The 26496-nt window shown below is 43.0% G+C and overlaps 2 protein-coding genes across 2 annotated transcripts in view; one reads left to right on the top strand and one right to left on the bottom strand.

Moving 5' to 3' along the window:
* Positions 1 to 335: 335 nt before the first annotated feature.
* On the top strand, positions 336 to 10894 carry hps6 (HPS6 biogenesis of lysosomal organelles complex 2 subunit 3). The gene has a single exon (XM_021580144.3). It carries the CDS (start codon positions 4699 to 4701, stop codon positions 7555 to 7557), a length of 2859 nt encoding a protein of 952 aa, XP_021435819.2. The 5' UTR covers positions 336 to 4698; the 3' UTR covers positions 7558 to 10894.
* Positions 10895 to 12600: 1706 nt separating this feature from the next.
* Positions 12601 to 26496, bottom strand: part of LOC110502250 (prominin-1-A) — a 37702-nt gene continuing 23806 nt past the window's right edge. The window contains exons 5-24 of the mRNA XM_021580143.3: positions 26095 to 26215; positions 24159 to 24222; positions 22088 to 22177; positions 21744 to 21940; positions 20868 to 20942; positions 20540 to 20603; positions 20168 to 20324; positions 19925 to 20077; positions 19695 to 19818; positions 19527 to 19615; positions 17701 to 17785; positions 17318 to 17461; positions 17074 to 17142; positions 16825 to 16917; positions 16567 to 16620; positions 16357 to 16437; positions 15915 to 15983; positions 15609 to 15698; positions 15399 to 15511; positions 12601 to 13099 (exon numbers count right to left, since the gene is read on the bottom strand). Coding sequence (XP_021435818.2) covers positions 13048 to 13099; positions 15399 to 15511; positions 15609 to 15698; positions 15915 to 15983; positions 16357 to 16437; positions 16567 to 16620; positions 16825 to 16917; positions 17074 to 17142; positions 17318 to 17461; positions 17701 to 17785; positions 19527 to 19615; positions 19695 to 19818; positions 19925 to 20077; positions 20168 to 20324; positions 20540 to 20603; positions 20868 to 20942; positions 21744 to 21940; positions 22088 to 22177; positions 24159 to 24222; positions 26095 to 26215 — 1984 coding nt within the window. The 3' untranslated portion in view covers positions 12601 to 13047. The remainder of the gene's footprint in view (positions 13100 to 15398; positions 15512 to 15608; positions 15699 to 15914; positions 15984 to 16356; positions 16438 to 16566; positions 16621 to 16824; positions 16918 to 17073; positions 17143 to 17317; positions 17462 to 17700; positions 17786 to 19526; positions 19616 to 19694; positions 19819 to 19924; positions 20078 to 20167; positions 20325 to 20539; positions 20604 to 20867; positions 20943 to 21743; positions 21941 to 22087; positions 22178 to 24158; positions 24223 to 26094; positions 26216 to 26496) is intronic.

Here is a 26496-nt window from a genome sequence, read left to right on the forward strand (position 1 = left end):
GGATATACGTGCTTTTAGTTCGTCCAATTTATTATCCAGCGATTGTACGTTGGCCAGTAGTATGGATGGCAAAGGCAGATTAGCCACTCTTCGGCAGAACCTCACAAAGCACCTCAAACTCTTTCCGTGATACCTCTTCCGTCTTTTTCTCCTGCGCATGAAGGGAATGAAGGCCTGTTCGGGTGTCTGGAGTAAATCCCTCTCGTCCGACTCATTAAAGAGAAATTCTTCATCCAGTTCAAGGTGAGTAATCGCTGTTCTGATGTCCAGAGGCTCTTTTCGGTCATAAGAGACGGTAGCAGCAAAATTATGTACAAAATAAGTTACAAACAATGCGAAAAAAAAATAAGAAATATCACGGTTGGTTAAGAGCCCATGAAACGGCAGCCATCCTCTCCGGACCCGTTTTATTAAGCTATATGTTGCTGTAACTAGCAACGAGATAGCCTGGTGTTTAGACTTTAGAGTTTGTGATCTAGCTAATCATTAGCCAAATGTAATAATTTCAGATGGGTAACCCTCAGTCTATTAATTTATAGCCACTATGCTGCATCAGGTGGACTACATCAGGTGATAATGCTTATAGCTAAATACCACCTGCCTGATAATATGGACAAATATGTTATGGAATATTGTTCACTGTAATTACAAAAGAAACAATCTCACTGACCCACAGCTCTTTTTGGTTGTGTTCCCCTGCTCAGACTTTGCATGCATCAAGCAATGGTTGCATGCAACATCATCGACTGTCTCTTCAACTGATAGATTGCTATAACATAATATTTGGTTAGCTGATACTTAAAATACCTATCCAGGTGTTGTAAAAAGTTAAATTGCACTATAGTAAACAGCAGCGCAGAGAAAAATCTGAAGCAATTATTTCAATGAAAAGAAAGAGAGAGAAGAGTGGATGGGGGACCGTTGAGCAATGCGAGCATTCGCAAGGGAGCTGAACAGGGCAGGACTAAAGTTTGGTAAAGCTGAACTTTATGCAAATCCTCTGCGATATCGCTACACGAACAGAGTATGTGAGCAGAGTTGAGTGGTCGAAAATCCCAATCATCGATCATGGAGCGGTGCTTTCGCACTGCTCCTGCACTGCTCCTGCGCTCCACATTCAACGCTCCGCTAAAAAACGCTACTTACTCACAGGGAAAAAAAGGACTATTCAAATTCGGGCCTTTCGCTAAAATCACCATTTAGCCAACAACCATCTATTTTTGGGAATACGTGGACCTACCATTTGGTTTTTAAGTATTGAAATCAAACAGTATGATTTGAATGAAAAGTATTTTAATAAACAATATGAAAAGTTTACTGTAAGAAGAGCTCATCATTTCCAATAGGCTACATGTAATAGTAAACAACACAATAACACTCTAAATAGGTCAAGAAGGAACGAAAATGAATTATTTAGGCTACATTATTAGCATATTATTTTTATTATTTCAAGGCTATAGCCTACAAAGAAATACAATGTGAAGTATTTACAAGTCTGTCAGGAACAGTAAGTGCTCAGCATTACATCTTAAGGATCGGACCCTTTTTTTTCAATTTTCGCCTAAAATGACATACCCAAAACAAACTGCCTGTAGCTCAGAACCTGAAGCAAGGATATGTATATTATTGATACCATTTGAAAGGAAACACTTTGAAGTTTGTGGAAACATGAAATGAATGTAGGAGAATATAACACATTAGATCTGGTAAAAGATAATACAAAGAAAACATTATTTTTTTGTTCCATCATCTTTGAAATGCAAGAGAAAGGCCATTATCTGACTTAGGACTCTAGGCACAATTTAGATTTTGGACACTAGTGCAAAGTTTTAGACTGATCCAATGAACCATTGCATTTCTGTTCAAAATGTTGTATCAAGTCTGCCCAAATGTGCCTAATTGGTCAATATATACATTTTCAAGTACAAGTGCACTCTCCGCAAACAATAGCATTTTATGTTTTCATTAATCACTACTGTAAATTGGAGAGTGCAGTTAGATTAACAAGAATTTACGCTTTCTGTCCATATAAGACATGTCTATGTCTTGGGAAATGTTCTTGTTACTTACAACGTCATGCAAATCCCATTAGCACGTTAGCTCAACCGTCCCGAGGGTGGGACACTGATCCTGTAGAGATCCTTACAATATTTTGTTGTATTAAATCATTATAGCCTATACATTGTGCATATAGGCTGTGACTTACTTAGAATTATATACAAATGTAACTAAAAATGCCTTATTAGGCTCAGTCTACAGTGTCTTTGAATTCACTTTTAGAAACACGAGTTTGGCCAGAGTCTGTGGCTTCAGGCTCACGCGATGGTGCCTGGAAAGAATGCCAGCAGCGGAGAATAGACCCTCTCCGTGCCTGCAGAGCAACTGAGGATGCTATACACCCTTCGGGACACTCTTGCCAGGCTGGACGGAATGTTGAGTTGTTTTAAAAAAATTCTGAAGGTAGGCCTAAAGGTTTTTAAAATAACCCTATCAAAATGGAAAGCTCGTTGAAAGAGGTAATATGTCAAATCAAATTTCAAATCAAATGTATTTATATAGCCCTTCTTACATCAGCTGATAGCTCAAAGTGCTGTACAGAAACCCAGCCTAAAACCGCAAACAGCAAGCAATGCAGGTGTAGAAGCACGGTGGCTAGGAAAAACTCCCTAGAAAGGCCAAAACCTAGAAAGAAACCTAGAGAGGAAACAGGCTATGAGGGGTGGCCAGTCCTCTTCTGGCTGTGCCGGGTGGAGATTATAACAGAACATGGCCAAGATGTTCAAATGTTCATAAATGACCAGCATGGTCAAATAATAATAATCACAGTAGTTGTCGAGGGTGCAACAAGTCAGCACCTCAGGAGTAAATGTCAGTTGGCTTTTCATAGCCGATCATTAAGAGTATCTCTACCGCTCCTGCCGTCTCTAGAGAGTTGAAAACAGCAGGTCTGGGACAGGTAGCACCTCCGGTGAACAGCCGCAGGCAGAACAGTTGAAACTGGAGCAGCAGCACGGCCAGGTGGACTGGGGAAGGCAAGGAGTCATCACGCCAGGTAGTCCTGAGGCATGGTCCTAGAGCTCAGGTCCTCCGAGAGAGAGAGAGAAAGAAAGAGAGAAAGAGAGAATTCGAGAGAGCATACTTAAATTCACACAGACTGACCCTAGCCCCCGGACACATAAACTACTGCAGCATAAATACTGGAGGCTGAGACAGGAGGGGTCAGGAGACATATGTCAGGCCTATTGGGCCCCCCAAAAAATGATAGCCTATTGCATAGATAATAGAACGAAAATTAATTAAACTTTTAAGAGATCAGATTTTTGGTTTAAAAACACTTTTCTACAGTGACATACTTAGCTAGCAACCCACCTCCTAACATTCTGTATGGGCACTTACAACATCATGCTTTTGGGATATGTGTCTTTTCAGATTCCACAACGATTCTTTAATTGTGGACACTATATCACCGCACTCCCTCTTTTGCGCTTGGTCCTCCTCATCTTTGTAAGTCACCTTGATTTTACACCTGTGTGCTCCTCTTCGCTCTGCTCCCGCTCCGTTCCGCTCACATAGTCTGAATGCAAGTGATCAATCGAAGCTCACCATAACTTCCAACCCCTACTGGATTGGCTGACGATGCATAGCACTACCTAGCTTGCTTGCTACCTTGTTAGCACCCACATGAAGGTGAGGCTAGCGCGGTTATGCGAGTGCCGCTTGTAATAGTGTAAATGAGCGGTGATGCCCCATTTCCACATAACATGATAATTTGGATAGCCGCAGTAGCTTCGTCCTCATGTGTGTGCTAGCAAGCAGGCTAGGGTATCAACAGCCATTACAGTAGGGGCTGGAAGCTATAGTGACCTTCGATTGGTCGACAGTGCCACAATGTCTTGGAGTATTACCAAAACATTCAGCTGTCCCAAACGTTGATCCTACCATGTTCAGGCTCCCTCACATCGCCCAACTGTCCCTCCGCCCACTTCACTGACTTCCCTCAATTCAAAATGAATGGGGCTCCGTTGTTTTATCACCCCAACATGTTATGTGGAAATGCACTGTAACATCTAGCATGTGTTACCAACGCCTGGGCAGACGAACGCGCCATTTGAAAGACAGCTTGCCATTTCAATGCTTCATAAAATACTTTTTAAGAACAAAAGATAGTCAACTTCAACGATTTCGTCATTCAGTCACTTAATAATCACAATTTTATGAATGTTTTTCGAATGCATATTTTAGGAGTCATTTTTAGAAGTGTTGTATACCACCAATTTACGTTTATTTAGTTGTACTGCTGTTTTCACATGCTGAAGATGGAACAACCTACACAGTTCAACGTTCTGTGATGCAGTCTTTGATGTTACGTATTTCCCTCTCCACTCCTCCCCTTTCAGGAAAAAAATATTTGTATCCGGAAATTAATAAACTCGTGATGTCAGGAGGTAGCTAAGCATCCCGATGACTAGCTTGTTAGCTAGCTAACTACTTTTACGCATAAGATTTCAACTGTTTTGAAATGTCGACAGTTAGTTACATAGTAAGAGAGGTTTTCATCGACGGAAGTGGGATTACTAAAGTTTACGAAAAAACGGTTGATTTAACCGCTGACGGGTTCCAGCTAGCAACATCCGCAGTCTGAGTTGAGATTTGTGCTAGCGTTAGCGCCGCATCGAATACCTTCTCTGCTCTGTAGACATGATGCAACGAATGTTGGAACAAGTGACAGATTTCGTGGACTTTACTAGAGGTACAGATTTAAACGAGTATCTAAGACAGACGTATTCGAATAACAGAAGTTGCAAAAACAATCTATCAGATGTGCGCGTGAGCCCAGATGGACGCCACATTCACGTCATTCTCCGCAAACCCAAGGTTGGTCTCATGACTTTTGACAAATATCAGAGACCGCAGCAGATCCAGAGCCAAAAGCACCTAGATTTGGGGATGACTCGGGCTGTGCCCATTGTGGATATTGTATATTTTGACGACAAAAACAGAGACGGCGGTGTTGCGCTGTTAGCTGTCATATTCGAGAATGGAAAAGCAGAGTTTTGGAAATTTCTGGAACTCAAAGGGGGGTGGCATCCCCTGCACACCGCGGACCTTTGCAACAGCCCCCGGGCTAAAGTAATCTCTGTGTCGGCCAGTCAGAACTACATCGTCTGGTGTGAGGAGCGGCCACCGTCAGAGAGTTCATTACTTGTCAATGAGACCCACAAGTTCAGGTACTGCATCTGCAAACGAACCTATGAGGTGGAGGAAATGGCTGTCAGTTTAGGGGGCATGAAAATTGCTCTGCACAACAACCCCCGCTACAACGTCATCAGCTCAGGTGAGAATGTTTACCTACTACCTGATTTGAAAGACAAATCCACCATGTCCCTCTCCAAATTCTTTCTCATGTGGTCCCCCCGGTATGACACATTCAGAGTGAGCAGCACCTGTAAAGGTAATCTCCTCCGAAAAGACTCACCTTCTACTAAAGAATCTGACTTTAGAAGGTTGATAACAGACTGCACGGGATACCTATCAGCCCTTAGCCCCCCTGATATATATGGCTACTCCCCCACTGGCAGTGGAGGCCTGTTACTGCTGCTCAGCACAGGTTGGGTCAGTCTACTACAGAAGGATGGGGTGTTACGACAGATCTACAAACTAGCTGACAACTGCCTAGCCAGCAGCAGTGCCCATAACAGCCTGAACGTGTACCAGGACACCCTGGCTCTGACCATCGGACGGACCCTCTACCTGATTGACACTACGTGTGGTGTGGAGCTGGAGAAAATAGCCCTGAAGAGAGAGGGGCTACTCTACGTGAACAGGACCGAGAGGCAGGCACCACACCTGCTGTTAGAAACCGGCCTATTTGTAGTGACGCTCCGGGACGGCGACCCCTGGGGCCACGACTCTGACCCAAAGCAGAAGACCCCGTCCCTGGGTACTGGAGAGAGCATCAGCCCTGCAGCTCTACTGGTAGAGGCTGTGTTCGAGGAAGCCTGTAAGTATTACCAACAGAGAAGTCTCAGCAGCACTCGGCTCACTGTGGAGAAGTTAAAGAGAGGAGGGATGTTCCAGGCTCCTATCACTCTGGCAAACATCGTCGGAGACTACCTCCAGAGCAGGGGGGAGAGGGGAGTGGAGTTACCCCAGGGAGGAGGCAGGAGAGGACAGGAGAAGCTGCTCGGGTCCCTGGAGGCTGAACTGAAGGGGCTGGTCTCCCTAGAGGAGGTGAAGGGGGGATTGGTGAAGGAGAGGGAGGTGGAGGATGTGTGTGAGAGTCTAGTGCAGCAGGAGGTGGGGAGACTCCTCTTGTCGTCAGAGCTCGACCGAGACTCTCTACTCTACCTCAACTCCATCTTCAGCCTGTTCCCCGGTCAGGCCTGGAGGGCCACACAGAGCGCTCTGCAGCTACGCTGCAACGGAGAGGGCTCGCTCTCCTCTAAAGTGCCCCCGGAGGTCTGGAAGACTGTCCTCAGCCCTGTACAGGCCCCCACTGTCACCGCAAATCTGCCCTACACCAATGGCAACAGCCAGTCTAAACACAAGCCACCCAAACCTTGCCCCAGCACTGGCTCTAGTTTTAAACTTAGCCCCAGCCTTAGCTCCAACTCCAGCCCACCTGCCGCTAACTCGGCCCTGCCTGTCTTCGAGCTCCTGTGCCACTCCGTCTTCTGCTTCCAGCCCAGCTGGCTGCCCAGGTTCCTGGAGCTGGCCCAGCAGCAGCAGACCTCTGCAGGCTTGGGGATGGGTCTAGGCCTTGGTGGCTCCACCTGGAGCTACTCTGGAGGTAGGGGATTTGCAGAGAATGGAGAGAGCCTCCCCCTGTATAAACGCGCCCTTTCAGCTCTGCCTCTACCTGACCCCGGATCAGACCTGAAACAATACCCAGATTATGAACAAAACCAGGACTTGGAGGTGGATCTCCTTTTGGTGAGTGGTAGGCCAAACGCTGTCCTCCAGGCTCTGAGGATCTTGATGGGGAGACGACAGTGGGAGAGGGTAACCCAAGTGGCACAGCGGTTCTGCAGGCAGAGTCCCTTACTGAACAAAGAGATATTTACTACCTTACTGTGTGAGGTGGCCCAGCATCGAGACCTGGATCCATACCTAGACCTCCTCTGGGCTCTGTGTCCTGAAGATCTTACGGTCACGGCCATACTTAACATTGTGCTGAAAAATATACCCTCATCATCTTCCTTATCTACATCCTTCTCCCCCTCCTCAAATATCCCCCCCTCCTCTCCCTTTGCTGACCCCCAGTCCAGCCAGTTGACCTTTGGGTTGTTGAAGCCGTTGCTCAGTAAGGTTCTACAGAGAGAGACCAGGCCCAACCAGCGATATGCTGACATCCTCCAGTCGCCCTCGTTCCCCCCTCCCACGCCCCCTCGTCAGGCTAAAGGACTGCCTAGGTCCACCACCGAGCCTAGCATAGGCTTAGATCTGCAGCACAATGATATCATCAGCAACATGGCGGCCATCTTGGATCAACACGACCCATCTAAACACAGGACTGTCCACGGGGGCAGGGTGACCTCCACTCCGAACCCCGACTGAGACGCACACACGCACACTGGTCTCTCACCCCATAACCCTTGTCTGACACTCCCACAACCTGTCAATCCTGCCATACTCAAAACACACACACGGTCTATTTCTGCTCTGTAGGGAAAAGTGCTCTTTGGCTGCGGCGATATCTTCATGTTACTCTACTTGATGTGCAGTGTTGGCTACGAAAACATTTTAACAGAATAAAAATAACAAAAAAAATATTGATACCATTATTGAGATTTCAGTTGATTGGTATAGGTAGTGGTGGGTTGTTAGATTGAGATTGTTTCTTCTACACTGAAGCAAGGACTGTGCCTGAACAACAAAATCAGTCAACAAAACAAAATGTCCTCTTTTAGGCAAGCTTCATTTGAGGTTTCTTTTCCGTTGTCAATCATAAGCAGATGAGTAACCATAGCTGACAGTTTACTTTCCGAACAAAATATTGCCTTAAAGTTATTCCAAGTTATTAAATGACTACTAAATATTACCATTGTACATACCTCTCTTTGATTTTCATTTTGTATTTTAAAATGTGTATATATGTGGTGTTATTTAAGTGTCATTGTGTGATCAGGAATGCACACAGATTAGAATGCTAGCTAAGAGTTGCCTTGCATTCGATAAACTCAGCCTTAATGGAAAGAACATTAATAGACTAATATACAGTATGTATTGATATTATGAACAGATTATTAAGTGTGCATGTTGCAGAGCTACCATTCTTGTATGTAATATGGTAGAACTCCATTAACTGTCCTCTTTTTTTTATTTTATTTTATCAACTTGCTCAATATTCATTCATTGTTGTGGGTCTTGTTCAGCAGGCACAAGACAGAACATGTTTTCCAACAGAAAATGTTTAAAAAGCTACAATGAACATTCTCACTGGTCATGTTCAGGTAGTGCCTCTTGTGCTTCAAAATGTTATTTTCTAATTCGTGCCTACTGTACACAACCTGGATCTTTTTTTTGCTTTCGCCAACTCTGTGTGTCATAATATCCCAGGTGGTTTACTGTACTTTAAACCTACTAAGAATCGAAAGCCCTTTGTCAGCCCATAGTGATACAGTTATCGGACCCTGACCCACAAACCTCTGTGTTGAATGTTTATTTGTTTAGAATATTTTGAACCCTTGGCTCTAGGGGGTAAAGGTTTCATCTCTGGGACGTGACTTCTGGGTTTAGTGTATGTTCCTCATAAAGTCAGTCAGCCGTCACGCTCAAACATGAACTATTTTACTGAACGTGTCTGTTTGAAAATAACATTGATATAATGACACCTTTTCCAGCAGCAGTGGAAAAGTTGTATAGTGAAACACGTTCTTTAAGAGATATACAGCTGCTTTTGGAGGAAAATGTTCAGTTGAAAAGTGTACATTTTCTTTCAGGGGTAGATTAATATTTCTATCTTTCTACTTCTTTAAACCCTTGTTGCATTCTCTCTTTCTCTTTTCATTATCTTCTCAACCCTCTCTTCAGTCTCTCCTCTGTCCACTCCAGTCTCTCTTTCTCCAGTTCCACCCAGCACATTCCTACCAAACTGCCCTGTAGAGCAGAGGTGATTCACTGTCTTCCGAGCTCCTGTAATTTCATTTGGGGTAACGCTGTTATGTCCTTAGTAGGGGTGGGGTAGGCCCAAACCAAAGCACATCTCACACACGGCACTCTGCACCAGGTCACGTCTCCCTGCATGGGCCAAGTGACTGTAATGTCGTTATGGATGTTAGACCCTCTTGTCTGTTTCTCCTAACATTTTCTCTCTCTCTGTCTATCCACTGTTGGAATTCGCTCTTTCTCCTGTTAACATTCCCCGTCTCCATTTCACCTCTGCTCTCGTTCTCCTCCTCTCTCTGTTTTCTGCTCCATGATTGACACACACAGAGGAGTTCATACTCTACATGCTGTATGTGTTTCTTCCCCATTGTCAGTATTACAGAACATCCTACTATCGTTTACTTGACATGTCTGAGTAAAATGTTAAAGTCTGGAGATCAAACCTTGTAAACGAAGCTTGTTTTAAAGTGCCTACATTTTTTATTTTATAGAAAGTGTTCTTTAGCATTTAGATTTAGAATCAAACTGATTCTTTAAATGTTTTGCACAGTGCAGTAGTCTGAGTCCCAGATATGTTTGTGCTGTCTTGCCAATGACATGTGAGTTGGAATGACAGTACAGACAAATCTTGGACTCAGGCTAACAGAGCTGTGGAACCACCTCTAAAGAATATAATTTGTTTCTGTAGTCCTATCCAGATATATTCTGTGAAGTTGGCGAAGCCTAACCTGGTTAAAACTGACTGAACACTGCGCTCACAAAAATACGGCCTGCTAAGGCACACAGTCAGTGACACTCCAGAATGCTACTGGAATGACTGAGTTCCTTCAGGCAGCTGCTGCTCCTCATTCACAACCTAGTGTCACATATCTGCTCTAATGCAGTCACCACCACTGTTATAGATACAGCCATCAGAAGCATGGATGTTGTGTGTGTGTGTGTGTGAGTGAGTGACATGGGGTAATTTGTTTAGCCTGATCATGTGACTCGGCCAGTTAAAACTGGTCGCCTGCTCCGAGAGACAAAGATGACTTCCTCTGTGCTGGAATTCTCCACCCATTTCCTTGAAGTGATTCAAGGAAAATCCCCCACGTAGATCAAACAGGATGTCATCAAACAGAGCATGGGATGTAATAACCCATAATAACCCATACTAACACCAGCCCTATGCTTTTAAATCTGCGGAGGAGTGCACTCCAGTGAAAAGGGTTGCTAATTGGGATGCCGGGTATGAGATGCTGTGACTTGTGATGACATTCTGTTAGTTTGATGTTTCACTGTGCATATGATAACTGACGAGACTATCCTAGTATGTCGGGTGCACATCTACAGTCCTTGGAGGGCCGCAATGGCAGTTTTTTTATTACTTTTAATCAGACTGTATACTCTCTCTGGCCAATTAGTGATCAATAAGTGAAACTAAAACCAGTAGGATTGCAGCCACCAATTTGACACCCCTGCAGTATGTGAGAATGGATGGATGTATAAAGCCTTAGCATAACAAGAAAATCACATCAAAACACCATCGCCTAGCATCCTGCTATTCAATCCAGACAGGTGAATGTGCTCAGAAACGGAAGTCTTTGTTTATTTGCCTTTGCCCCACTTTGACAGGTGGAGTTCCCCGTTTTTATTGCCCGTTATCAAATTGTGTCTCTTCCAGTCAGCTGTGATGACTGTTCCATGTACAGTACTTTAGCCTTCTGCAGTGTTTCACTTTCAGCCACACAGATATCAAATGTTTGAATGCAAAATGCGTGTGTTATTAAACCCAAGTTAAAACTTCTACATGGTCTCTGTTTGGTGTTTGCTATTTTGGAATATACGGTTTGATAGTATTGTGTTGTATTTTCTAATTTAGCTAACTGGCCGTTGTCCTGCTAAGGCAACAATGTAGTATTGCTAACATCAGAAACAGGCAGGTACCCAGGCTAACTTGTTGAGTGTAATTGGGTGCGTTCCAGATAGCCATATTATGTGCAAGACTGTACAGTTTACGAGATCATTACATCATAGTGATGTGGTAAAGAGCTGATATTCTATGCAGGCCTGAGCCGAATGTGCCCAATATGTATGTCACTGAGAAATGCCCTTGTTTTTACCTGTGTTTCTGTTCTGTGAATAGTTTCTCATCCTCACCATAAGGCATGGCTCCCACATGTTGTTCTGGGTTGTTAGGCCCCTGACATTGCCAACTCACTCTTAGATACAAAAACATTGTGATTGTTACCTTTTGTTTAAACTAGCCTGGTCCCATATGTTTGTCATAGCACAAGCAGACCTGGCTAACTCCTATCTTGCTATGTTTAAACCCATTATAGTCAAAGAAACAGAGAAAACACTACATTTACTAGTTACATTGAGGACACATGATGACCCACTGCTCCCATAGCTTTGGGTTTTAAGCTCAATATGGCCATAGCCCAGCTATGACCATGGGCTCAATTCAATCAGATCTGCTTTAGCCAACTTAGTGGATAGTGTCTGAGGTGGGAGCTGTCAAATCCACAAGTGGCTCCCAGCATTATACCTAAAAAAACTGACATTGCCATTAGCTGCATGCCGTAGCATTAAGATAAATCCCATGCAGCCTTGTTTAAAAGTTTGAACACTGGAATGTGTTCACACCGGCAAAACATCCGCTATGCGCATGTCTGCAATCGCCGGTTAACGCTTGATCTGATTGAATCTAGGCCTAAATCTCTTTAGAGCTGCACACAGCTTAGTGTGTGGACCAGTCGAAGGATTAATGTGCGTGTATGCGGTGGGAGTACAGCCTGTTGTGTGTGTGTGTGTGAAAATGTCCTTCCTTACCCTGTCTACTAAACAATGCCACTCCTTATTGTCATGGCTATGGAACTGTGTGTGTGCATGCGTGCGTCTCTTTTGTTTCACAGCAGACAGGCAGGTTCCCCAGGGGTGTGTGAGAAGGATATCATCATGTCGGTTGAATTATCATTAACCTTGGAGTGGAGTGGGGGGAGGGGGGGGGGGTGGAAAAGGGTGGTGGAGGGCCCCGCTTATTGTCTTACGCTAGATTTTCATCTGCACTGTTGATCGAGGATCCTCTGGAGTGACACCACCTGGCTGAAGACAATGGGGACTCACTATCTCTTCTCAGATAATCCTGCTGCGGAGGGAGAGAGTGGGAAGGAGGCTGATCCCAGAGGCTAGAAAACCGCAGAACACTTCATATCGGTCATTGAGGTCAAATTCAACCTGATACCCACACTTCCCTTTGCTCCCCTACTTCCCCCATCGTGATGCTGAGAGGTTGTGTTCACTGAATCAGGTGGATCTGTGCTGTAATCCTAAACGCATTGATTGATTTGCACCATTTTTAGACTGCATCCTGTAAACAGCAATCAATCACATGCAGAACACGTTTCTATTGGCCACTGCTGCTGGTGCTATCCTATCAGAAACATATTATACTACAAGGTACTATATCAGTAATATATTTGAGAAAGAATTAGCTAACACAAACAGTAGTCTCTATCAATAGTAAATCTTTAATCACAGTAGTTTGCACAATGCATGTCAGAAATCATTTTCCTATATAAACAGACCTACTAAAGTGCTTTGTAACACATATCCTACTCATTGTCTGGTTCAAAATTGTATCATTGCAGAATCAAATATTTCAATCAATATCATTCCTTAGAAGAAAATATATATATTAAAAATTGTAAAAAGTCAATGACATTGGAGACAAACAACACAATGACATGATTATAGACGTTATGTTGAAGCCGGCAACTTGTACCTACCCTATTTGATATATCATATATATTATGATATAATATATCATATCATTATTCAGGTGGTACATGTAGCGTTCGACCCATTCATGTCCCTCTGTCAGGGTGGGGTGGCAGAGCCCTGGTTCTATTCCCTGAGAGCAGTAACAACCCTTGCCAGTCCTCTCTTTCCCCCAGCTCAGTAGGGTTTGACTTGGGCTCGGGGGAGGATGTTCTTGGCTGTGTGGTTTCTGTGAGGAGAGAGATGAGACAAGACAGAAAGAGAGATTGTATGTTGTTCCCATACCAGCTTCATTACAACAACGTTTCAATCAGAGTCATAGTGTCCTAGGCACGTGTTCACAAAAAGTAATAGAGTAGGAGTGCTGACATAGGATCCGTTTAGCCTTTTAGATCATAACGAATAACAAGATAATCATCTTATTATGGGCGGGTAGGGGACCTGACGCTAGATCAGCACTTGAACTCTGGTATGTACAGTACCAGTCAAAAGTTTGGGCACACCTACTTATTCAAGGGTTTTAATTTATTTTTAATGTTTTGTACATTGTAGAATAATAGTGAAGACATCAAAACTATGAAATAACACATGGAATCATGTAGTAAGCAAAAAAAAGTGTTAAATCAAAATATATTTTCTATTTGAGATCCTTCAAAGTAGCCACCTTTTGCCTTTATGGCACCTTTGCACACTCTTGGCATTCTCTCAACCAGCTTCATGAGGTAGTCACCTGGAATGCATTTCAATTAACAGATGTGCCTTGTAAAAGTTAATTTGTGGATTTTCTTTCCTTCTTAATGCGTTTGAGCCAATCAGTTGTGTTGTGACAAGGTAGGGGTGGTATACAGATGATAGCCCTATTTGGTAAAATACCAAGTCCATATTATGCTATATATTACAGCTAAAATAAAAAAAAGAGAAATGACAGTCCATCATTACTTTAAGACATGAAGGTCAGTCAATCCGGAATATTTCAAGAACTTTGAAAGTTTCTTCAGTGCAGTCACAAAAACCATCATGCACTATGATGAAACTGGCTCACATGAGGACTGCCTCTGCTGCAGAGGATAAGTTCATTATCTCACTAGTTCACTTATCTCCCTCACCAGCTTTAAGCACCAGCTGTCAGAGCAGCTCATAGATCATTGCACCTCTCCATAGCCCATCTATAAATAGCCCAAACAATTACCTCATCCCCTACTGTATTTATTTATACTTGCACCCAAGTATTTCTGCTTCGCACATTCACCTACTGCAAATCTACCATTCCAGTGTTTTTAATTGCTATATTGTATTTACTTCACCACTGTGGCCTTTTTATTGCCTTTACCTCCCTTCTCACCTCATTTGCTCACATTGTATATAGACTTGTTTTCTACTGTATTATTGACTGTATGTTTGTTTTACTCCATGTGTAACTCTGTGTTGTTGCATGTGTCGAACTGCTTTGCTTTATCTTGGCCAGGTCGCAGTTGTAAATGAGAACTTGTTCTCAACTTGCCCACCTGGTTAAACAAAGGTCAAATAAATCAAATAAAACATTAGAGTTACCAGCCTCAGAAATTGCAGTTCAAATAAATGCTTCAGAGTTCAAGTAACAGACACATCTCAGCATCAACTGTTCAGAGAAGACTGCGGGAATCAGGCCGTCATGGACAAATTGCTGCAAAGAAACCACTACTAAAGGTCACCAATAAGAAGAATAGACTTACTTGGGCCAGGAAATACGAGCAATGGACATTAGACCAGTGGAAATCTGTCCTTTGGTCTGATGAGTCCAAATTTGAGATTTTTTTGTTCCAACCCAGTGTCTTTGTGAGATGCAGAGTAGCTGAACGGATGATCTCCACATGTGTGGTTCCCACCATGAAGCACGGAGGAGGAGGTGTGATGGTGCTTTGCTGGTGACACTGTCAGTGATTTATTTCGAATTCAAAGCACACTTAACCAGCATGGCTACCACAGCATTCTGCAGCGATACGCCATCCCATCTGGTTTGCACTTTAGTGGGACGATCATTTGTTTTTCAACTCTAGGCTGTGTAAGGGCTATTTGACCAAGAAGGATAATGATGAGTGCTGCATCAGATGACCTGGCCTACACAATCACCCGACCTCAACCCAATTGAGATGGTTTGGGAAGAGTTTGACTGCAGAATGAAGGAAAAGCAGCCAACAAGTGCACAGCATATGTGGGAACTCCTTCAAGACTGTTGGAAAAGCATTTCAGGTGAAGCTGATTGAGAGAATGCCAAGAGTGTGCAAAGTTGTTATCAAGGCAAAGGGTGGCTACTTTGATTATTTAACACTTTTTTGCTAACTACATGATTCCGTATGAGTTATTTCATAGTTCATTATTCTACAATGCAGAAAATAATCAAACTAAAGACAAATTCTTGAATAGGTATGTCCAAACTTTTGACTGGTACTGTATATACAGGCCCTGGTCTTATTTCTGAATGAGTATTTCCCGCCCAGTACCTAAGTACAATCATCTGATGTATGTGTGTAAATGTGTTTGCTACTCACTCGTAGACATCGCTGTGCTTCATCCTCCTGTAGAACTTGGCCAGTTTGATGGAGAAGATGATGCTGGGGACCAGGAAGATCATACACCAGCCCAGACTGAACCAGAACCCATTCTGGACACAAACACAGATGTAGGTCAATAAACAATATTAGATTAGCGCAGTGTATCATTTTCTGTGCGTGGGTGCATGCATGAAATCATTTTCTCACCAGAGACTCCATCATATTTGAGCAGACTACAACCTTCGCTGAGTCCACAGCTTCTGCCACTGGGCCACAGAGACCAATCTGTTGAGTGATCTACATACCCACACACACGCACGCACACACACACACTCACACAATCAAATTTCATCAAATGTATTTTATAAAGCCCTTTTTACATCAACCACAACCACACATAAGGCTGAGGCTAAACTACACACACACAAACATAGGAACCTAAAATTAAACCACACACACACAAGATACAACAATGCAGTGATACAGTAGTAGTAGAATGCTAAGTGAACCCACCGTGAGGTTAGCCCAGTCAGCATACATCGTGAAGTACCCCATCTGACAGTCTAGGAACTCCCTACTCGCCTGAGAAAAAGAAAGAAAAACAAGTGTAAATTCCATACATTCTCTATTGACTCAGAAGTCATGAGAATCAGTGGAGCTTTGCAGCAGAAAATCAGGTGGAATTCTCTATAACTATGTGAAGTGGGCCGTGTGACTGTGGGCTAAGATGTGAGTAATGGCTGTGGTGCTACCATCTCTCCTTCTTTCCTGTACAGAACACCTGAGGTCATGAACCAAATGAAATGGTTCATCTTTCTAGGAAAGAAACCCAAATGAGAAAAACTTGGCATATGATGTCATTTGGTATTTCATCTGGTTGTAAAGGATTTTTTTTGTGACTAGATATGCTTGTGTTTGTGCATGCGTTTGAAAGTGCATGTGTGTGGTTACTCACGGCCTTGACTATCTGTGTAGTGTTGGTGTTGAGGAAGTCTTGAGCTGTTCCCACTTTATTTAACACATCTCCTACTGTGCCCTAAAGAAGAAAGAGGTAGGGAGGGAGAAAGAGAGGGATGAGCATGCATTGCATAGCTACATGTTTTCATTGTTTAAGGAAAGAACCCTTGCAGCTCATGCTTTCTGAACATTCTGCAGCATTACTTACTTTGATCTCTGATGCTATGACACTGAGGGCAAATATGTTGGAGTTCAACTGAGTCTGAAACACAAAAGTCAGACAGGTAATATATCTATTTACAATATCTAGGACTCTGCTCTGGATAATGACCTCTTTAAGGATTTATAAAATAGTCATCGATAATCCAGACACTCAGATAGCTGTATATTTAGTACAAACACACACGTGACATTTGCTGACGTTGTCCAGAGCAGAAACAGATAGCACCAGGCCAGTCAGACGTACCAGTTGTGGGATGATGGTAGTGACAATGCCTGACTGGATCCCTCTCAGGCCTTCAGCCTCCTGTGTCAGCTGATATTGAACACCTGTATTAATCTGTTGAGAGACGTGCATCACATTACTGTCTTTATACAAACATCTAAATGACTAGTACACACACTGATGTTCACATCGTATCATTGAGGGAAGAGCCTGAGAGTGCTCAGAGGGAGGGAATATGTTTGTAACAATGTTACATGTTTTATTACTCACTTGAACAGTAGCAAGTTGGTCTAACATGCCTGCTATTTCTGTCAGATTAATGCTGGAAATAACGTTGATCTGAAACAGACATAGAAATAGTTATGATAAGTCTTTGTAACCATACTGAGGTGACGCTACATGTTGTCCTAATATACACTCCAATTGAACACGTTCCAAACTATTAGAGGCCAAAGGTCACACATAAATGCACAAGCACATCTACATGTACTGTACATACACACACACTTTGTACCTGCTGTGTGACAGAGCTTATGTCAACATCATGGACCATGTCAGAGAAGCTGTGTAGCTGTTTGCGTGTCTCAGGTGTGAGCAGGGTGATGGTAGGCAGTTTGATCTCATTACTGTCAAAGTGTTGCCGAATCTCTTCTTTGTACTGGGAGGCGAGAGGTGGACTCATAATTAAAAGGAGTAGCGGAAACATTGTGCTAGTATAGCAGATGGTTTGAAATATGGACGTTTACACCACTTTGGAAGTGGAAACATAAGACATGATTTGGGAATTAATCACCCATATAAAGTGATTCCCAGTAATCATCAGTAGACAGTGTATGGTGATAGAAAAAGTAAAAACCACATGTGATAAGAGTAGAAACCGTAGCGTGACAGTCTTACTTTGGACACGTTGAGTAGATCATTGAGGTCTATGAGCTCATACAGGTGGAGGGTTGTCCATAGAGGCCTGTTCTGTTCACATTCACTACAAACACACGCACAACAATACATCCTTACTAGTGATGTGGAGGTTGACTAATAACCCGCAGCCCCAGCGGTTATATCCGTGGTGTGGCGGGTTTAGGGTCATGAAATATTGTGTGGATGAAGGGCGGGTGGGTTAAATGAAGAGAAAATAATACCTTAAATATCCATAAATGTATCATTCACCTTGTGCAATTTATATCTATAGGCTACATTGACGTTTTTCTTTCAATATTTTAGGCCATCTGGCATTAGTGCATAATGCCTAAGCTTTAGGACCTAGCCAACACGCCAACCGCCAACATGCCAACACGCCAAATGCTTTTGGAAACGGGCAGAAAAAGTTCATGTTCAAGTCGATCATGGAGGCAAAAAAGGAGTTGAAAATAAAGAGAAGGGAGTGCCAGATAACTAATGTTTGGGAAGGGGAAAAAGAGAATGATAGCAGATAGATAGATGTGTGATGATTGTGAGGCGCGATACAAATTCGACAGTCACAAGACGGGGACTTCAAATAGGCCGATGGCACATCAAAGGAACTGTAGCCTACTGTTCAGATGGGTTAAATGGAAACTGAATTCTGGACACCAACTGTAGGTTTATAACCTCTCATATAGCCTTAATATGAACTCCTGCAGAATTAAGCCTTTCTTGCAGTAAAATTGTACACCAAATGTAGGCAGAATTTTGACTCGTGTACAGGAGTGGGGAAATATGATTGATTTATTTCAGCATCCTGAGAGAATGCGAATGCGCAGTTAGATACCTACCATTTGTAGGTGCAATCTTTATCAACCACATAAAATATGCATCCAAGCCCAAAATGAAATCTTATCAGAAACAGATTGGGTCATTTTCACAGCCGGTCAAACTTATGTCTTTTGGAAATTTTGCACAGAAAAACTTTCTAGTTTTTTGTTGTTGAGTTATTGCATTTTCTACCCGGTCCCTAAACATCTTTGCTCCGCGAAAGATTCAGAGATGATAGAAAACACTTTACCGATGTCAACTATATTGAAGCATTCATTCTATCGATTTATTACATTATTCTGGTGAGCAAGTGTTTATTTAGTCTTCGAGGGCAACATATAATGACAGAAGTAAAGCTGCATTTATTTAATTTTACACAACAGTGGAGGCTGCTTAGGGGAGGACAGCTAATAATAATGGCCGGAATGGAGTGAATGGGTTTGATACCATTCCAATGATTCCATTATTATGAGCCGTCCTCCCCTCAGCAGCCTCCACTGATGGACAAGTTGACTAACAAATAGCCTACCAAAATGTCGGTAATTGTCAGGCGGTTGCGAGTGGGTTATTAGCCCGAGTGGCGCAGCGGTCTAAAACACTGCACCTCAGTGCTTGAGGCGTCACTACAGGCACCCTGGTTCGAATTCATGCTGTATATCACAACCGGACGTGATTGGGAGTCCCATAGGGCGGCGCACAATTGACCCAGCGTCGTCTAGGTTTGGCCAGTGTAGGCCATCATTGTAAATAAGAATTTGTTCTTAACTGACTTGCCTAGTTAAATAAAGGTGAAAAATTTAAACTATTGCGGGTGGGTGCCGGTGAACAAACAGCTGACCTGTGTACCATTAATCCTTACATTGCATAAGAGCAGAAGAAAAACAAAGTTACATTTAGCAAGCACTCTTATCCAGAGTGACTTATAATAATACTTTAGAAAACCAGAAAGAATATCTTTAATTTACATAACCCTTTATAAAGTTGCTTCATACTTGTATACTTCAATGAAAGACAGGTTGCTCTTCAGGCCCAGTATCTCTCTTAAATGGAATCCAGGTATCAGGCCCGGAGTGTCAACAAACTGTGGAGAGGGAAGACACAATCAATCAATCAGTGAGTCAATTCATTAATCGTGCATGTATGAGAGTGTGTGTTCTTACCTGTAGTAGCTGTCCACTGCGCCAGGGCTGGCAGACCAGTGTGTAGACATTCCCTCCCAGTATAAACAGTATAAACACCACCAGCATGAAGAGCCAGGAGAACAGGAAACTTAGCCCTGCACCCCTATACACACAGACAAATACGTTGAGATAATTATTTTACCAAATGTCCCTTATGCCCATCCTCATACCCACCCACACACGCAAACAGACATAGTGACAGTACTTACGCCATTAGGAAGGTTCCTGCGCAGTCGGCGGTGCTGGATCGTTCTGTCGGGTCGTCTTGAGGGCTCAGTCCCACCAGACCCCAAAACAGACCCAGAAGGTTACACACTACAACCAGGAGAACGACACAGCTCAGGATAATACCCACACCCCACCTATAGAGAGACAAAAACACAGAGGGATAATTACCTTATCTGTTCAGCCCTGTCAGTGTGTGCGCGTGCCTATGTGTGTGCACTCATTACCTGATCATCTCTACCCACTCTGCCTGTGGTGAGTACATGTCGATGTATCTCTGAGCCTCTCCCAGTGTGTGTGAGATGTTGCTGAGGGCAGAGACAGGGATGTATCCCTTCACCGAAGAGATCCGTCTCTTGATGACTTCAAGCTGCTGCTTCACATCTGAAGGAGAAGGATGAATAATATCTCTAGACACTGATCCAAGGTCAGTTTTAAAGGTATTTAGGTTAAAGCATAAGATGTGGCTATAAGGCTAGTAGACATCAGACTCTTGTTAGTGTCACTGTGAATAATAATGACCGATAACAGCAAGTAGTTTAACTAAACTAGTCCTAATCCTATAACAGTTAGTAGTGACCGTGAAGGTAAATACTCACTCTGTACCATGTCCCTGGTGTCGTTGGTCACTCTCTGGGGAATACTGGCAAATAAGTATTCTCCCTGAAACACACATGGTCAGAAACGTCCTCTGTAACTACTGCAGAAATGACGCATAGAAGTCAATGGATGAAAAATGTTGGAACAAGAGTGGATCTCAATTCCTCCCACACAAACAGGAACATGCTGTGGAATGTCAGTTACACTTCACTAATCCATTTTGACTGCTCTCTCTCTCTCTCATATATATATTACACACACACACATATACTGTATGTGGGGGGGGGGGGGGTATTTAGTGTGCCTATTTAGTCCAGACAGAATTACCTCTTTCACTTTTGAGTTGAGATTAGTCTTGGTGACGTCATCAACAACCCACTGCAGCTCATTCAGACTGGGGATCTATGGAACATACACAAACACACACATAAACTTGAGGTTACAAACAGCTCATGACTTCTCTGCAGTGTGTCATTCTTATTCTTTGGCAGCAGGGTGCAGCAAAACCAGAACCACCCACTCAAATGACAAATTCCCGTTGTTACTTTGGCATGTATTGCCTTCCTTATGCTTGTTATAAAAGTAGAACAGTGATAGGGGGTGAATGAAATACTGCTTTGTTTTCCACAATTATATCAGAGTAACATACACCATGTTTGTTCTCCGTGCTACTGGTTTGTTCTCGATAAGGAACTTATCTTGTGTTCCTCATACTGTGTGTGGGCCTGTGTGTGTATATATATATATATATACATTATGAACTGTAATTTTCCTGAAACCCGAGCCTCTATTTGTGGTAGCTTGTTTGAGAAAGGGGGAAGAGGAGGGGAGAGGGTTAACCCACAAACAGACTCAGCGTGCGTCAGCAACAGTAGAGTGGGAGGAGGAGGAACACCCTGAGACCTGATGTCATAAGACAACAGCGTGAACCATTTCCACATAACTAATTTGCCTGTGTCATATCCACCCCATTAACTTCTGCTGCAAGACCAGCACACATCGTCCAAAAGGCCTGAATCGTTCCTCATCAAGGACAAACCAGTAAGATGAAAATACACACCAGTGTGTACAGGGGGATAACTGGGATATCAGAGCTACCGAGGAATTTGCATTCGGTGGTGGAAAGATGAGAAGGAGGGAAGAAAAAAGGGAGGAGAGCAAAGAGAAAAGAGAGGAGAGGCGACGCAACACGATTGCACTCACAGTGATAGTGGTGTCAAATGTTAGTTTCTCTAGCTCTGACTGATAGGCAGAACACCCATGACAGTCAGGGTCTCTCAGTGTGCTGTTGATGCGGTCTCTGACAGAGGAAACATTCGCCTGGACCACAGTCACATCAGACTGGAGCTGGGTTAGAGTAGAGTTCAACCCCACCAGCAGGACACTGGTACGGTTCACCACTAGGATACAAATGCAACATACACACAGATTAAAATGTCAGAAGATGTTTGACTTTTGAAAGCTCTTTATTAATAAACCATTCATGTAGAGAATTCAAATGAAACTATTTCAGAAGAGGAATACACACACACAGGATGGAGTTGTACCTTTGGCTATATCTCCGACAGACTTCAGGGCAGGGTTCATGGGGCCCTCTAGACTTCTCTGGATCTCTCTGCCCAGCAGAGGACCTATGTCTAGGGGAGAGACGAGAGAGAGAAGGTAGAGATGTATGTAATTGTTGACCAGTGTTTCTCAAATGGTGGATGGCAGTCTCTTCTGGGTCAAGACAATGGTCAACATAATTGTTTCAGTGCGTTTCTACTTTGAAGAACTTTTGCACACATTATGTGAATATCTAGAACTTGGAACTAGATTCAGCTGTGGGAGAATTTTTTCTTGAGCCGATGATCGGGGGGCCGGAACATAATTACAAATCATTTGTAGACTGCAAATTGACCACAAGAAGCCCAAACATATAATATTTATCAAACCTTGCTTGCATGTGTACAGTCATGGCCAAAAGTTTTGAGAATGACACAAGTATACATTTCACAAAGTCTGCTGCCTCAGTTTGTATGATGGCAATTTGCATATACTCCAGAATGTTATGAAGAGTGATCAGATGAATTACAATTAATTGCAAAGTCCCTCTTTGCCATGCAAATTAACTGAATCCCCAAAAAACCTTTCCACTTAATTTCAGCCCTGCCACAAAAGGACCAGCTGACATCATGTCAGTGATTCTCTCGTTAACACAGGTGTGAGTGTTGACGAGGACAAGGCTGGAGATCACTCTGTCATGCTGATTGAGTTCAAATAACAGACTGGAAGCTTCAAAAGGAGGGTGGTGATTGGAATCATTGTTCTTCCTCTGTAAACTATGGTTACCTGCAAGGAAACACATGTCATCATTATTGCTTTGCACAAAAAGGGCTTCCCAGGCAAGGATATTGCTGCCAGTAAGATTGCACCTAAATCAACCATTTATCAGATCATCAAGAACTTCAAGGAGAGCGGTTCAATTGTTGTGAAGGCGGCTTCAGGGCGCCCAAGAAAGTCCAGAAAACGCCAGGACCGTCTCCTAAAGTTGATTCAGCTGCGGGATTGGGGCACCACCAGTACAGAGCTTGCTCAGGAATGGCAGTAGGCAGAGTGCATCTGCACGCACAGTGAGACGAAGACTTTTGGAGGATGGCCTGGTGTCAAGAAGGGCAGCAAAGAAAAACATCAGGAAAAACATCAGGGACAGACTGATATTCTGCAAAAGGTACAGGGATTGGACTGCTGAGGACTGGGGTAAAGTCATTTTCTCTGATGAATCGCCTTTCCGATTGTTTGGGGCATCTGGAAAAAAGCTTGTCTGGAGAAGACAAGGTGAGCGCAACCATCAGTCCTGTGTCATGCCAACTCTAAAGCATCCTGAGACCATTCATTCATGTGTGGGGTTGCTTCTCAGCCAAGGGAGTGGGCTCACTCACAATTTTGCCTAAGAACACAGCCATGAATAAAGAATGGTACCAACACATCCTCCGAGAGCAACTTCTCCCAACCATCCAGGAACAGTTTGGTGATGAACAATGCCTTTTCCAGTATGATGGAGCTCCTTGCCATAAGGCAAAAGTGATAACTAAGTGGCTCGGGGAACAAAACATTGATATTTTGGGTCCATGGCCAGGAAACTCCCCAAGACCTTAATCCCATTGAGAGATTGTGGTCAATCCTCAAGAGGAGGGTGGACAAACAAAACCCCACAAATTCTGACAAACTCCAAGCATTGATTGTGCAAGAATGGGCTGCCAGAAGTTAATTGACAGCATGCCAGTGCGGATTGCAGAGGTCTTGAAAAGAAGGGTCAACACTGCAAATATTGACTCTTTGCATCAACTTCATTCAATTGTCAATAAAATCCTTTGAAACTTATGAAATGCTTGTAAATATACTTCAGTATTCCATAGTAACATCTGACAAAAATACCTAAAGACACTGAAGCAGCAAACTTTGTGAAAATTTATATTTGTGTCATTCTCAAAACTTTTGGCCACGACTATATACAATCATGTCTCTCTATGATGCTTGGGATTACTTCAGAACAGATTTCCAAATTTAAAATCACTTGGAGCTGGGTTTTTTGCCTGTTCGTGAACCCTGTTCTCAAAGCTCAGGTACAATACTTACCATTGAGGCTTCTGGTAACCTCATCCACTGTCTTATTGCCCTCTATCAGCACACTGTCAATTTGCTGATGAGACACAGGAGACAAACACACTTAGACACAGGAGAGATGACATAAACTTGCAAGACTTCCTCAAACACATTTAAAACACACTGAAACTATGCACAGACACATCAAAGCCACTACCGATTTACCACACAACCCTGCCCGACCATTACCTTATCCCTCTCTCCCTCCCCTTTTTTCCTCTCTCCATCCTCTCTTCCCCTTTCTCTGAGTCTCTCCGATTCAGATAGGTTGGGTTAAATGCGGAAGACACATTTCAGTTGAATGTATTCAGTTGTACAACTGACTAAGTATCCCCCTTTCCCTTTCCCTCTCTATCCTCCCTGCCTTTCTCACCCAACTCCTCTCTCCCTCTGTTGTATCAGATACAAGTGATCACAGTGCAGGCTGGACAGGAGAGACAAATGTTTTTTCACCTTTATTTAACTAGGCAAGTCAGTTAAGAACAAATTCTTATTTACAATGACGGCCTAGGAACAGTGCGTTAACTACCTTGTTCAGGGGCAGAATGACAGATTTTTACCTTGTCAGCTCGGGGATTCATTCTAGCAACCTTTCGGTTACTGGCCCAATGCCCTAACCACTAGGCTACCTGCCGCGCAATGTGTGTGTGTGTGTGTGTGTGTGTGTGTGTCTGTGTGTGTGTGTGTGTGTGTGTGTGTGTGTGTGTGTGTGTGTGTGTGTGTGTGTGTGTGTGTGTGTGTGTGTGTGTGTGTGTGTGTGTAGCTATTCTCTAGGCGGAGATTTATGGTAGGTGGAGTGGTTTATGTACTAACTCTGAATAGAAGCTTTAGGTCAGTAACTGATCTATAGGTGGTTGTGTGTCAACAGAAGATAAGTGACATGCCATCCAAGTAATTTATTACAGGATACTTAACAGAAGAGAATATGGAATGTTTTTAATAAATGTGTGTACCCATTCAAAAATATCCAGTTGCTACTTTTAGCTATATCTATTGTTTTATAAACCCAAAAAATAAACTGGTCTTACTTCTACTTCATTTATTATTTTGGTTTTCCCTTCTGAAAATAATAGGAACGTTCTCTCTCACACACACTGTTGGGGATGAATCAGAATTAGTTGGGTAACATAGATAAGATGTTTTATTTTCATAATATGCTTGTGAGATACTTGTCATTTAGAATGTATATTGTTGTACTATAGTGGTGGCCGTTTGCAGTTATCTGTTCTCTGTCAGGGTTCAGTTACTTGGGCCACAGAGAGGGGAGAGATCAAGCATGTCGTCATGTGTAAACGTATATTTTAAACCATGTGAAGGGATGATTGAGGGGGAACCAATTATCTCTTGGCTCCACAATGTCTGTGTGCCAGTCACTCCCTACTTTTCCCATCAGGGAGAGGAGGATGGCAGTGTCTGGAACCAATCTATGTTCCCTCTGAGGTTGCCCTTATCTTGACTTAGAGGCTCACTCTCCTCTCCGTGAGCTTGTCCAGGATGGGTTGTATTTGGGATGGGAGTGTCTAAAATGACAATTGATATATACCATTGGGTGAGGTGATGTCTTGGTACCAGAGCTTTGTTTAGGAGACCAAACTGAACGATAATTTATAGCCAATGCTGTCTGGCTATGGGATACTCCTCTCTGAAGTAAAGTCTTTCTTTGTGTAAGTTCCTAAGACGTGTGGTTTGTCATGTCGACTAGGGGGGTGGATCTTTGCTATAAAAGATCTCAGTTGCCATTATGTTGACCATTAGACCATTAGAGATACTGAAATGTTGAAAGTCAAAATGCTATTGCAAAAGCTTAATTATTATTAAAGGTGAAGATTAAGCATAACTCTGACTGGTGTGTAATTTGCTCTCTCATCATTTGGTAATTAAGGAAATTTCCACGACAACACACACTTACCTTAGGGACAGAGGTGAGGTAGGTTTGAAGGTTGTCCAGGTTATTGTTGAGTTCTACAGAGCTGTCCTCAACACTCACTTTCAGTAACTGGTTAGTGAAGAACATGCAGATGTTCCCTGCACTACACACACACACACACACACACATGCACGCACACAAACACACAGAAAAGTTAGTTTGTTTCACTTCATATCCAAATACACTCCCCTCTACATATATTTGGACAGTGAAGCTAAAAATTATTATTTGGCTCTATACTCCAGCATTTTGGATTTCAGATAAAATGTTTAACATTAAGCAACAATACAGAATGTACCTTTTATTTGTGAGTATTTTCATACATAACTGTTTTGCCGTTTAGAAATGAAAGCACTTCATGTATCTAGTTCTCCCATGTGAAGA

Source organism: Oncorhynchus mykiss, chromosome 23 (genome assembly GCF_057628025.1).
Source record: "Oncorhynchus mykiss isolate SJ-2025 chromosome 23, ASM5762802v1, whole genome shotgun sequence".
Lineage (NCBI taxonomy): Eukaryota > Metazoa > Chordata > Actinopteri > Salmoniformes > Salmonidae > Oncorhynchus > Oncorhynchus mykiss.

Bases quoted from the DNA above. Each gene is read 5' to 3' on its own strand.
- hps6 (XM_021580144.3), top strand. From the start codon at position 4,699: ATGATGCAACGAATGTTGGAACAAGTGACAGATTTCGTGGACTTTACT.